At 40.9% G+C, this 14,823-nt stretch overlaps 1 protein-coding gene across 27 annotated transcripts in view; it reads right to left on the bottom strand.

Moving 5' to 3' along the window:
• EPB41L2 (erythrocyte membrane protein band 4.1 like 2) overlaps positions 1 to 14,823 on the bottom strand; it is a 228,489-nt gene that overhangs the window by 5,255 nt on the left and 208,411 nt on the right. For all 27 annotated transcript variants that reach the window (XM_074397454.1, XM_074397450.1, XM_074397452.1 and 24 more), the window contains one exon: positions 14,304 to 14,416. In XM_074397454.1, the coding sequence (XP_074253555.1) occupies positions 14,309 to 14,416 (108 nt within the window). In that variant the 3' untranslated portion in view covers positions 14,304 to 14,308. The remainder of the gene's footprint in view (positions 1 to 14,303; positions 14,417 to 14,823) is intronic.

The raw sequence follows: 14,823 nt of genomic DNA, 5'->3' as shown, positions 1-14,823 counted from the left end.
CTTTTCATTTTTATTATTCTTTGGTCCTCAATGTGCATACTTGATTTTAATTTCTAAACAGAATGTCCATTATTTAAATTATAAATACTGGCCTGGCACAGTGGCTCAGGCCTGTTTAATCTCAGCAATCTGAGAGGTCGAGGCGGGCAGATAACCTGAGATCAAGAGTTTGGGACCAGCCCGGCCAACATGGCAAAACCCAATCTCTGCGAAAGATAGAAAACTTAGCCAGGCGTGATGACACATGCCTGTAATCCCAGCTAGTCAGGAAGCTGAGGCAGGAGAATCGCTTGAGCCCAGGAAGTAGAGGTTGCAGTAAGCTGAGATCACGCCACTGCACTCCAGCCTGGCTAAAAGAGCAAGACTCTGTATGGAATACATAAATAAATAAAATAAAAATCCCAGAGCCAAAAAATGTAAGCTGCTAAATTTCCATTTGGTTAAATCTAGAAAATAGTCCATTCTTAAAATGTCTGTATTACCACTAAAATATACATGAAGTGTAGCCTACAGCCCCTGAGGGCTGCTGAGTCTCTTTAAGGGGAACATAGAGTCAAAACTGTCTTCATTATCATACTAAGACATTATGTCCTTTTCAGTGTGTTAGCATTTTCACCAATGGTGCAAACAATGTTGAGTAAACCTACTGGCAGTTCAGCCTACGTAAGTTGAAGCGGAGAAATCAAACTATACTTCATGTAACCTTATTCTTCCTTCTTTTTTTTTTTTTAGAGGCAGGGTCTCCAGTCACCCAGGCTGGAGTAAGGTGGTGTGATCATAGTTCACTGCAGCCTTGAACTCCTGGATTTAAGGGATCCTCTTGCCCCAGCCTTCCAAGTAGCTAGGAATACAGGCACATAGCACTACACCCAGCCAATTAAAAAAAAATTTTTGTGGACACAGGGTCTTGCTATACTTCCCAGTCTTGGCCTCAAACTTCTGGCCTCAAGTGATCCTCTCACCTCAACCTCCCAAGCGTGAGCCACCATGCCCCACTTGTCACCTTATTCTTTACCAGTGTGCACTCACGGTGAAACAGAGGAGACAGTTTCACTTAAGGATGTCCTTGAGGAAACAGAAGGAATATTAATTCTCTTACATCTCAACCCTGAGTGCGTCTTTTTAGTATTCTGTGTGATGAAATGGTTAGTATGCACGTGACACTCCCGCTGTATACAAAAGCACAAGGTCTAGAAGAAAAGCATCGATGCGAATGTTTGAACTGTGAGTTGAAGCGGCTGCTTTTTCATAAGCCACCTTTCTTACTTGCGAGAATTACTGGCAGACAGACGATGTTATTCAATGTGGGTACTCGGCAAACCTTTTATTGAAAATGAAGTTGAGCCTATCGCCTCAAGAGAAACAATTGACAGCACTTGTTGCCAATGATAAAATTCAAGCTTTTAGGCGAACATCAGAATTTGGAAAACAGTGTTTGGGTCACCACGGGCTTGATGGCTTCCCAGTATTGAAAGACTCTTGATCAAGAGATCAGTGGCAACCAATGACCCTCTTACTGTCTCCATCACTTTACCTTTTCCAGGATGTCTTAGAGTTGTACCCTACAACATACAGTCTTTCTAGACAGACTTTTTTCACCATGTGATGATTTTTACCTTAATAAATATTTGTAAAATTTCTGTTTTGACTTATGATAAATTTCAACAGATGTAATTCACATGAACAAAATCTCTTTGGGCTCTTCAATAATTTTTAGGTATATAAAGTGGTCCTGAGACCATTAGGTCTCTGCTTATATCTAATCTGCTATCGGTAATCTACCACCATTTTCTTCTAACACCGATATTTGTGTATCTGCTGAGCAGAGGGAGAAATTAAATCCACTATTTTTCTCTGCAGTCAAATGAAGCACAGTATCCGTTCTACAAATAATTCAGCGACATGCTTTTGCTTCTCCTGGTTTGCTGGAACACGTAAATGCTGTTTGGAGCCCCCAGCTACTCAGGAGGCTCTCCTGTGGGTCCTAGAAGGCCCAAGTCCCATCTTCAGGCCTTTCAGGACTCGGTTGACCTTGCTGAGCCCTGTGCCCTCGGAATGAACTGTATTACTCTCAAAGGCCTATGTGCTAATATAACTTTACTTCAAAGAGGTATAGATACTGAGTTTCATCTAACTGAAAAGGAAAAAAACACTGGACTTAATTTTTATAGATGTTCCTATATGGTATTTTACTCCAGGTCTTGCTTCCAAGTTAATTCAGTGTTACTCTTAGAGATGTCCAGTTCAGTCTCCCCATTACTAACTGTCTGAACCAGTGTTTTGGTGTCTTTACAGGGTACTTCATCTAATCTAGTAGTTTTCCAGTCCATCATACACACTACTAACAAATTAATATTACTAAAGGACATGGCAGGTAAGACCATCTGCAAATTGCCTTCAACAAATGTCTCCAGCTGTGCTGGGAACGCTACACATAACCACGATGGAGCTTTGCTTTTCCTGACATCCATCCCATTGTTTTCCCAGGTGCTCTTTCCTCCCTCCCCAGATCCCCCAACCATCCAGATTCCCCTTGGTGCTCTGCACAGAGGACCTTTTCTGCAACCTTTCTGGGGAGCTTTGTCTTGATCAGCCAATCAGAAGCATTTCTCCTGTCAACCTTTATAGCCCGTTAGCTAGGCTTTTCTTCAAATACACTATTTTTGTTATGTTGTATGTAAAATAACCCTGAACGTTGTATGTTTGAATGAAAAATAAACCTGGACGTTCTTTTTATGCATGTTCCTATGCCTCCCTCTCTCTCACACACAACTATAATAGTCCCTTGAACAAAACAGGCTCATATTATAAATTAATGAATCCAGAAGTGAAAGTAACAGGGACTAATTTGTAACATAAGACTGAAGAACAGGAGCATGAGGAAGCGGGGCAAAAAAACCCCAAAAAACCCAGTAGAGTTGTATTATGTCTTTAGGAAGAAGCACTAATTCCCATTCTTACCATTACTCTCGTCTGCCCATTTTCTTAAGTGGAAAAACAACAGGTTTATTTTTCCGTTCTCTTTTGTTGATTAACTGTATCTGTGATATTCCACAAGGACTCTTACTTCTTTAAAAAACTGGTTTCCTCAAACCACTGAAGCCACACACAAGTTTCTAAGAGCAGTGGTGCTGGCAGTAAAGCCATTAAGGTCTTCTGGTTCACTCTGCTAGGTCAAATCTTCTCGGAATTTGATACAAAAGCATTCTACAAAATCGTAAGGCTCCTTTTACATAACAGACCAACTATGGTCAGGCTCCACTCAGTGTACTTTATTAAAGCTGAGCTTTTGTCAACCTTAGGTTCATAAGATAGGTAGCAATGAGAAAACATTTCTCTGTAGCATCAAATAAGAGCTTAAAAATACTCCGTAACAAGGCTTTCATCTTTTAGAAAAACGGAGGTTAGTGGGAAGCAGAAGAAACTTCTAGTCCCAACTTTCTCACTTTTTATCTGAGGGAGCATGGGAAAACAATCCCTTTTCCTCAAAGTTAAATAAAGATCTCTTAAACAAAACACTATTCCCTGCCCCCCAGCAGTCTCAGCCTCTCTCTCTTTCTCATTCTCTATCTCTCTCCCTCTCCCTCTGTCACACACACAAACACACACAATCTTAAACCGCATGGTGCCATATACGTTTCAGATTTTCTTCTCATTTCACCCCCTCCTACCCTCCACAGATTGGCACTGTCCAAGACAAATAGACTGCAAGCAATGAATGTGAGCATTTATGTAAATTTTCGAGAAGTCACATGTCAAAAACTAAAAAGAAATACGTATATTTAATTTTAATGTAGGTATTTAACCCAACATACCCAAATTTTAGTGCAATAATTTAAAATTAGGAAGAGTTTACTTTTTTCTCACGTCTGAAATCCAGTAAATAGCTTACACTTACAACACACCTCAGTTTCAACTAGCCACATTTCAAGTGCTCGGTAGCCACAAGTGGGTACTGGCTACGATACTGGACAGAACAGGTCCAGATTCCCACATGCTCTAATGCTAACTCAACTATTTTGATGCAAGAAAGCATCAATATGTCCTTGGATTGTAATCCTCATAAGGACAGGATTATCTTTAAAACCACACACACATACACAAATTTGTTAATGAGTTGCCATGGCAAAATTCCCTTTTGATGCCACCCACAAAATTTCCATGTTTAAACAATTGCTATCTGGGATATCTAACAGAAAAGCCTTGAGACAAATGAATCCATAATTACACAGGTGACCTATGAACCTAAGGTTGACAAAAGCTCAGCTCTAATAAAGTACACTGAGTGGAGCCTGACCATAGTTGGTCTGTTATGTTAATGTCTAGGATCCTATTTCCTTATGAAAAAGGTTGGAGGATGGACCTTGAGAGCTTGTTTGGAGGTTCTAGCCGGGAGCACAGCTACTCGTATACCCTTGACCGAAGACTGGTCCTCCTCTCTCAGGGATGGCCATCCTCTTCAACTGAGCATGCAGCTTCGGAAGGGACACATATGGAGTGGTGAGGGAGGAAGGGGACACTCACCTAGCCAGCCAGATCAGCCAAATCAACACTGGTGATCAATGGGGTGACAGATGTCTCAGCCAGATTGCCCTCACATCACGTATGTTCATTGAGGCACTGTTTACAATAGCAAAGCCTTGGAACGAACCCAAATGACCATCAAAGATGATAGACTGGATAAAGAAAATGTGGCACATATTCACCATGGAATACTATGCAGCCACAAAAAAAGGATGAGTTCATGTCCTTTGCAGGGACATAGATGAATCTGGAAACCATCATTCTCAGCAAACTGACACAAGAACAGAAAACCAAACACCACAAGTTCTTATTCATAAGTGGGTATTCAACAATGGGAACACATGGACACAGGCAGGGGAACAACACACACTGGGGTCTGTTGTGGGGTGGGGACCTAGAGGAGGGATAGCAGGGGGTGGGGAGGTTGGGGAGGGATAACATTAGGAGAAACACCTAATGTCAGTGACAGGAGGATGGAGGCAGCAAACTACCAGGGCATGTGTATACCTATGTAACAATCCTGCAAGAGCTGCACATGTACCCCAAAATTTAAAGTAAAATTTTAAAAAGATCATAAAAAAAAGGTTGAAGGAGAGACATGAAGATTCTCTACAGGCAGTTTAACATTAAATATTCTTCACATTTCCAGACTCTTAAAACACATCCTAGGACAGGGTAACAAAGTCATAACCACCACCCCAACCCGGCCAGAGGCCAGATGGGTAACATACACGCATAAAGAGACTGGGACCCAAGGGCCTCAACATAAAGACAGGATAGGACAGGCAGTAGCACTATGGTGACCTAGAGAGCTCCTCCCGGCCTGACACTGGCCACGCCTACTTAGCTCCAGTATTTTTACCACAGGGAGAGCAGGCTCAATGTCAGCAGAGTTTCTGACTTTTCTAAAATTGCTGAGTATCTTCTAATTTTTAAGCATGAATAACTGATTCAAATTCTAAGACATACCATTTAGGCCAAAACACAAAACAAAACTGTGGAAACGGCCTGCTCATCTCCAAGCAGTCAGCTCTGTCTTGCTCCTTTCTCCACTTTTGGTGCCATTTCTAATGCTTAATAATAATTTTTTAAACTGGGGGGGGGAAATACAGCATTTGTGCTTAAGGGGTTAATTAACTAACCTGAAAAGACTAGTTACTCATCTTTTCAAGTTACTAAGCTGTGTGACAACTGTGACAACTGAGGGATAATTTAAATGCCCATTAGTAGGGATTATTCACATAAATCATCATGCATCCATTCAATTAATCTCTACAAGAGAAATAAACAGACACCCGAATAGGAAAATGGACAAAAGACACAAACTGGCAACCAGAAGATATGCAAAGTATATGATTATATGTGTGTCTACGACTGCGTGTAGCATTGAAAAAACACAGTCAAAGAAGGCTCTTTCCTCACCATTCAAGCACAGGAGAAACAACTGCTCTTTCCTGATCAGAATGGCAAAGCTTTTTTTTTTCTTTTTAATGTTTAATAATGCTTAGTGTTGCTAAGGCTGTAGGGAAACATAAGCTCACAAACTGTGAGTAGGAGCCTACGTTTGCAGAACCATTAAGGAGGACAATTTGGTAATATGTCAAAAACCCTTGGTGGGCCAGGTGTGGTGGTTTATGCCTATAATCCCAGCACTTTGGGGAGCTCAAGGCAGGCGTATCACCTGAGGTCAGTCAGAAGTCGAGACCAGCCTGGCCAACATACTGAAACCCTGTCTCTACTAAAAATGCAAAAATTAGCCGGGTGTGATGGCACACACCTATAATCCCAGCTACCTGGGAGGCCGAGGTAGGAGAATCGCTTGAACCCAGGAGGTGGAAGTTACAGTGAACCAAGATTGTGCCACTGCACTCCAGTCAGCACAACCAGAGTGAAACTCTCTCAAAAAAATCAAAAAACAATCTTGGTGGCATACCAACTCCAATTTTAAACATATTTGCCCTGGAGAAACAATGGGATCAACACACAAAAATGTACAAATAAGTATAATCTTTGAAGCTGTATAATAATTATGAAAAATGAGGGGTAACTCAAATGCCCATTAATAGGGGTTAAGTAAACCATCACTCAACCATTCAGCAGCTGCTAAAAAATGATGAGGTAACAACAAGGACCAGTAACTATAATGTACTAAATGGAGGAAAAAGTAAGACATATGACAGAATCACAGTATTAGCCTATGTAGATAGAGGGATGTATGTGTATGTGAGTGCCAGTATGTGCGTATATTTGTAAGTACACCCTACACACTGGAAAGAGATTCTCTATCTCTGGGAGCATGGGACTTATGGGTCACTTACATTTTCTACTGTCTCTCCCTTTATAAAAGTTATAACCTCTCTTTTATTACCAGAGAAAAACAATAAAGATAGTTTCATTTGAAAAAATAATAGTCAGTAATGGTCATGTCCAAGAGCAAGCCTGACCTTAATGTTTGCACTAGAGCAGTGGCACCCAGCACCTCTTGTGTGGGGGAGTTCAAATCAATTAAAACCAACTCATTGATAACAACCTGGTAGATTTAGCAATGTTAAATTAAAACATTCCCTAGTATTTCAGAGTGAAAACTGGCTATGCCTCAAACTCACTAAACCAAAACTGGCTTTTTATTTCTATGCAGAAGAAATCAGTCCTCATATGAGGTGTTATTAATCTATACTGAAAATGAGGCAGTAATAAGATGCTAATTTTAGGTATGAGACTAGCACAACTAGGCAAATAAAATAAAAATGCAACACATTTGATATGCCTGCAGAACTAAAATAGTCATCTGGAAATCGATAGGTTTGTTCTCGTTGAAGGTCAAGGGTGACACTCATCAGGGCCCACATGTAAGTGAGTGGCTCTTGATTAGCTAGAGCTCAGGTTCGGCCAACAGGATTCTTTTCTCTCATCAAGTCAGCTAGGCAGCTCATGTTAATTTCCTGTTTGGCTTCTGAGTTCATGTTTTGAAACCGTGCACATCACCCTGACTTTGAAGCAAACACAAGACTGTGTTGTTTAGAAAGTGGCATTCATACACCCACCAACAGTGTTAAAAGCAACATGACTAATTTAGAGGTATTAATTGCAGGTTCAACAGTGGGATGCAGGGTCTAAGAGGTTCCTGGGAATGGTAAAGTGACCCTGCTTTTAATAATCACAGCACTAGCTCCAGTAGCTCCATGATACCTAATGTTCTCCATCTTCTCAGATGAAGTCAGGAAGAGCTGATGGAAGAGCAAAAGGTACTGTTCCTGGGTTTTCAACTTAAGACACTCTCCATGTAGAATCTCTCTGTTTTCAACCTGTTACAGGGCTCTCTCCCTACGACCAGACTGAAACAGCTCTGATAAGGGCTCCAAGTTGACCCCTGTTCACCAATTCCCAAAACCACACTCATTTGGTTTTTCTGCCATATTTAATACTTGGCTCCTCTCTCCTTCTTGAAGTTATCTTGCTTTGCAGCTGTGTCACTTCCCCCTTTTCCCTGTTTTCTTTCTGCCTCCTGGCTCCTCCTTCTTTCTGGCCTCTGTTCCTCAGACCTCAACTCTGAGCCAGCCCTGGATAACACAGCTCAAACCATAGGCTCCATCAGTACACGACGCATTCAGGGGACTCACAAATCTCTCTCCTGCTCAGAAGCCTGTTGCACTCTCAACACTCTTGTGCTTCTGAATTTGCCACCTCTGCATATCATATGCATCTCAAACTCAGTATCTCTGGGGTAGAAAATTTTCCTTTTCATTGGACTCTTAAGAGCAAAAAGGGTTCATGGCCGACCTTGCAAGTTATAGAAGGTTCTTAACAACCTGCCTTGGAAAAAAGCTCTTCTGTTTCTATCATCATCCCTAGTTTACAACAGCTCTGGACAAAGGGATGCAACCTGCCAAGGTCATACAACTAAGAAGTAGATCCAAGCCCAGCAAATCTACTATCCTGTGCTCCCTCTTAACATGCAGACGATCTGGGAAACCTCCAATTAACCATGTCATGAGTGTGAATAAGATGGGGCCTTACAGATTCACTTCGAAGCTTCCTCCAGAATTCATATAACAGTTGGCCTCTCCAGCAGTACCGCAGAACAAAAAATACACCTTTGCTTTAAGGTAGCCAAGAACTCATGTATTGCATGATTCAAATTATAGGTGCCAACATCAACTCCTTGTCTAGGCCAAAAACCTAAATATAATGTGTGATTCTCCTCTGCTTCCATCTTCCCAATGCACTAACTTCCACAGCCTCATGCTGACAGTCCACAAGTCACAGAGAAGGTAAATTACCTCACCATCTCTCAAATACAGGAGGAGCACCCTATCACTTTCAGGATAGTTTAGCCTCCTCAGCTTGGCTTAGAAGACTCCTTGGCATCGCGCCTCTGCCTCCTTCCTGCATCTCCGTCATTCTCCTACAAGTATCCCACAGTCCAGCTACATCTGATTGTGCTCTGTTCTTGGAGTGTCAAGTTCAATGCTCCCAATCCTGCCTGGAATAGCCCCCTTTACTCCTTTTTCATAGAGTTACCTCCTACTCAGCATGAAGCTTAAGTGAAACATCTCTGAAGCCCTATTCTGGTTTAGAGGTCTCTCCTTCTTATTCCCATCACATGAGATTCAGAATATATCACAACACTTGAAATTCTTCAGCTATCACTGATTATTGTCCGAAGTGCAAAACAGTAGACGAAACCCAGTGGGCGTTCCATACATATTTATGCAATGAACAAATAAACGAACAGATGAGTAAAAGGATGAGCAGCCACTCCTCTGTCATTTCATCCTTCAGATGCTCACTGCTTTTGGATGAACAGGAGGCTTCGTTCACTTTTTTACCCTACATCAATGATTACTCTAAGAGTCAGAGAGGCGCCTGTGAAGTCTGGGTTGGGAGAGCTCCCTCTCCTGTGGCTCATTCTTTCTGAGGCCATACAGATACCACCACCAGGCCCGGAACCCTTCTCCCTCCTGATCGGGACTCTTTGGGAATACGACTGCAGTGGTAATAAGGTCAGCAATATTTTTCATCCATATGAGGGCTCATAAATATGCATTTGAGCTAAGCTGGCAGGAGAGAGTAGTCCTTGAAAGGACATAAAAAAGTTACAAAGATTTAGTGAAGTCCTCATCTAAAGTGTGTTTTCTTTTTAACAGAGTTTGCATTTAGCTCCTCTCTGCCTCACAGCTGGCCACCACCTGCTGAGAAAGGTGGACTTGGGAGGTTCGTCCTCTGCAGGTTATTCTTTTACCATCTTTCTGTCTGCCTCCCCCCTTCCCCCACTTTCAACACTTGATCAAAAGCTCAGAGCTACTCCAAAGGCAGAGATCAGGTCAGGAGGAGAGCTTTATGTGCCTGAAAAAGGGAGATGGAGCAGATACATTGCAGACAGTTCCCCTTCTTTTTTGACATTCAGATATTGTCCTGATCCTGCTCTTTGCCTTGGCCCACCTGCTGCCTCTGTGGGATCCTGGCAGGACAGCCAGACAGTAGCTGAAACAGTGAAAACACACTCTTCCCAGATCTGACAGTCACCAGCAAAGGAAATTTTTTAAGAGTGAGCTGCAGCCAGTGGGGGGTGGAGATGCCAAAATGACTTTGAGACACTGAGGTCGTTCCTAGTGGTCCTTCAGATTTCAAACTCAAACTTTGTTTCCCAAGTAATTGGTTAAATGTGTGATAGTTCCAGTCTTCTACTTTGCTCTCTCACAGTATTTTATTTCCTTCAGAGAGCTTATCACATTTACAATTTGTTCGTTTGTTAATATTCACACCTCCCTTCCTGGAACACACCCTCTCCGCCAAGGTTGAGGCGTGACCATGTTTGCTTTGTCTATCACGGAATCCTCAATACCTAGCCCTACCCTAGCACATTTGGGCGCCCATTTTAAATATTTTTTGAATGCATGAATCAATCTTTCCAAATTTATCTAGTTTATTCACCTTATATGTAAGTTTAGACTTCAACTTCCTAAATCTGTTTAATGATGCTTCTCATAAAAGCCTCTGAGATGGGCAAACTTCAAAAGCTGTGTGTCTGTGTGTCCACTGTAAAAATGAACATAAGGAGCTAGGAATAAGTGATATAACTAATTCATTTAAAAACTTATTAAAATGCCTCAAGTGAAGGTGGAGCTACTGATAATGTTTAGAGTGTCACCGAGTTTTGTGTAGCGTTCCTGATTAAGTGACTGATTCATAAAATTTAGAGAAAAAAAATACCCTGTGCTATTACCTTGTTTTTATAATGCTCATTTTTCTCATTCTCTCATTCATTATCTTATCATTTCCTTACAATAAGCCCTATGAGTTAAAAGGTAGATCATACAATTCACTGACTTGCCTAATGTCAATATAGTTTGATCTGGCAAGATGAAAACACAGCCTTCAGCCTTCTGACTCCTAAGAAAGAACCCTTTCAGCTTTCCGTATTTAAAACCATTAGGAACCAGGTGTAGTGGCAGGCACTTGTAGTCCCAGCTACTCGGGAGTCTGAAGCAGGAGAACTGCTTCAACCCAGAAGGTGGAGGTTGCAGTGGGTCAAGATCACACCACTGCACTCCACAGCCTGGGCAACAGAGAATCTATCTCAAAAAAATAAATAAATAAAACCATGAGGTGGCTGGGCACAGTGGCTCATGCCTATAAACCTAGAACTTTGGGAGGCTGAGGCAGACAGATCACTTGAGGTCGGAAGTTCAAGACCAGCTTGCTCAACATGAAAAAACCCTGTCTCCACTAAAAAATACAAAAATTAGCCAGGTGTGGTGGCAAGCGCCTGTAATCCTAGCTACTTGGGAAGCTGAAGCTGGGAGAATTGCTTGAACCTTGGAGGCAGAGATTGAAGTGAGCCGAGAATGTCCCACCGTACTCCAGCCTGAGTGACAGAGTGAGACTCTGTCTCAAAAAATAAATAAATAAATAAAATCATTAGGGAAATACATCTCAAAGATAAAAAGATCAATATCTACATATAGCACAGTGCATTTACTCAGGCCACTGTATGTTTTATTTTTATAAAAGTTGTTAATGATTTTGCTTATGGTCCCATTATATACCCTGTGTTTAAAACAGTATCTAAGATATGAAGAGTCAGGTTGCTAGATATAAGATTAATATAAAAAAGTCAACTGTATATCTTTATGCTAGCAACAGCTAGAAAAGATCTGTAAGACCTCCTCTGATTAAAAAACTATAAATTTAATTAAAGACATTAAAGAAGATATATACAAATAGAGACCTTTTATGTTCATGGAAAAGGCAATATTTAAAAGATGTAATTCTCCTCATATTGAACTACAGAGTAGACACAATGCTAAAGTACAGCAGGATTTAATCTTAGAACCCAGCAATCTGATTCTAAAATTTCTACGTAACAGGAAGAGCCAATAATGAAGAAAAAGAACACTATTGGTGGTGGGGCAAGGGTGACAGGGGGATGGAGACACACTTACCACATATCAAGACCTATTATAAAGCTAAAGTAATTATGGCACTAGAGCAGGGATAGACACATGAACCAAGAGAAACAGTGTCAGAAATACCCATATATGTAAGAAACTTGATATACGATGCTGCAGATGAGAGGCGGAAAGATGGCTCTTCAATACAGTGATAGAATGCCGGCTACTTATGTAAGAAACGAACCACTGCTTCTCATCATTTAGAGAAAATGATTTCAGATGGATTAAGAACATATAAAAACAATGTTAAAATTTCTACCTAAAAATATCTTTATCACCTAAGAATATGGAAAGAACGTAAGTCATAAAGGAAAAGCTGGATAAACTCAACAATATTAACTATATTCAACTATTTTAATAGTGAAAGACAAACCACTAACCTGAGGATATTTGCAACACATAAAACTGACAAAGAAGGGCCGGGCACAGTGGCTCACGCCTGTAATTCCAGCACTTTGGGAGGCCGAGGCGGGCAGATCACAAAGTCAGGAGATTGAGATCATCCTGACTAACACGGTGAAACCTCAACTCTACTAAAAATACAAAAAATTAGCCGGGCATGGTGGTGCACACCTGTTATCCCAGCTACTCAGGACGCTGAGGCAGGAGAATCGCTTGAACCCGGGAGGCGGAGATTGCAGTGAGCCAAGATCATGCCACTGCACTCCAGCCTGGTGACAGAGGAAGACTTCGTCTCAAAAAAAAAAAAAAGAAGACGACCAAGGATCAGTATGCAGAAACTATCAAGAATCCGTTACCAATGAAAGAAAGAATGACAGCAAAAGCAGGCAAGAGAAGTAAACAAGCATTTAAGGTTTTGAATTTTTTGGCCATCTGTATTTTCACAGAAGAGAAAACATGAATGGCCAAAAACCATATGAAAAGATATTAATGAAGGAAATGGGGCTATAATCACAGTTACACGTAAGTTCATATTCGCCAAACTGGCAAAAAGGAGACTCCTGACCATTTAGATTATTTCAATTTTTTTTTTTTGCTAATATTAGCAAGCATAATAATCTGGTTTCTCTTCAGGATTTAATCTTAGAACTCAACAATCTGATTGTAAAATTTGTATGTAACAGGAAGATCCAAGAATGAAGAAAAAGAATACCGTTGGTGGTGGGGGGAGGGGACGCAGGGGGATGGAGACACATCTACCATTTACACAGTTCTCTTCAGATTGTATAAATCTTTCACCTTTTATTAATACTAGCAAATATAAATTTATACACATATAAATATTAAATGTGATAAATACCATTGTAGGTGTATATTTATATATATTTCTGATTAAGATAAATTCTTGTAAGTAGTTTAATGGTAAACATGTTTAATGCAGATTTTTTTAGATATATTTGTCCCAAATTGTCCTCCATACAATATTACTAATTTACACAGCAGTATGTGAGTATATTTCCTGCACCCTCCCCAACACTAGTAAAAACGTAAGTTTTACCAAATTTACGGGTAAAAACTTGTCCACTGAATTTTTAATTTGTATTGATTTAAGTAATAGTGAGGCTGGAGATTTTTTGTTTATTGTTTTTAGTTTGCACATGTTTACTCATTTAATTCTCTACCCATTTTTCTACAAAAGTGTTTAAGTTTTCTTAATGACACAGTAGAGTTCTTAATATATTCAGGGTATTATTCCTTTCTCTGCCAAGCACATTAAACTTAATCATTTACCCTTTGCTTTTGTTTCTATTGGCTTAACTGAAGTATTTATTTTCATTTTTATGTAGTCAAGTATTTTCCTTTCTGGTTCATTCTCTGATGTATCTTTTTTTTCTGAGACAGAGTCTCACTTACTCTGTCACCCAGGCTAGAGTTCAGTGGCGTAATGTCGGCTCACTGCAAGGTCCGCCTCCCAGACTGAAGTGATTCTCCTGCCTCAGGCTCCCAAGTAGGGATTACAGGCAGGCACCAACACGCCCATCTAATTTTTGTATTTTTAGTAGAGATGGGTGGATTCAACTCATCTCCCTCTTATCCCTCCTACAATAAAAATCTCTCATCCAAAGAAAGTAACAGCACCTTCCACCCTCATTGTGAACATTAACTAATGTAACTTATAAACAGTAAAGCAATATATGAATGTCAATCATTAGAAGCCCCTCAATAAACCGGAGTTATGACACCACATGACCATCAGTTGACAGAGATCATATGTACCTGAGCAGATGCACTCTGAGATGACAACAATCTAGAAGGTCAAACAGGAAGGAGACTCTGGTAGGATCTTTCATTTCACATCCCTTCACAGGTTCAGGAGTACAGAGCAGTCATGAGAAAGGCCACAGACTATGAGGTCTCTCCTACCTTACTTACTCCTCCCCTTCCTCCGCCAACTCTGTTTCTTTGTGTACCACCACTCTTGTGACCGACATGTCAGGGTGCTGCTCTCGGGCCTCCCTGATCGCCTGAGCCAGTGCCTGCCAAGGTCAGGAACAGAGAACAGCTATGAGCTCGGAACAGTCTCCACCTTACGACAGCAAAATACATGCATGGTGATCACCTGGGACCCAACCTCAAGCCAAGAGGCGCTCACTTCTTTACTTGAGGAAGCAGCAAGATTTGAAACGGGCTCATTGTCATTTTATAGTTTGCTTCTCATTTCCTACATTTCCCAATCCTCTAGTCCACTTTCAAATAATGACACGTGGAGAAAACATGTTGGCTTTGAATCCCAGGCTTATTATACTCACTGTGAGATTTGGAGAAAACAGTCTTTGGAGCTTAGCACTCTTACCTGTAACCCGAGACCAATGCTGAGTTGTAAAGACGATTTTAAGGTTTTCTGTGTGAATTGAAGTAATGATGTAAAGCAGCCAGCATAGTG

This window comes from Saimiri boliviensis, chromosome 4 (assembly GCF_048565385.1).
Source record: "Saimiri boliviensis isolate mSaiBol1 chromosome 4, mSaiBol1.pri, whole genome shotgun sequence".
Classification (NCBI taxonomy): Eukaryota; Metazoa; Chordata; class Mammalia; order Primates; family Cebidae; genus Saimiri; species Saimiri boliviensis.
This window is presented reverse-complemented; position numbering and strand designations above follow the sequence as displayed.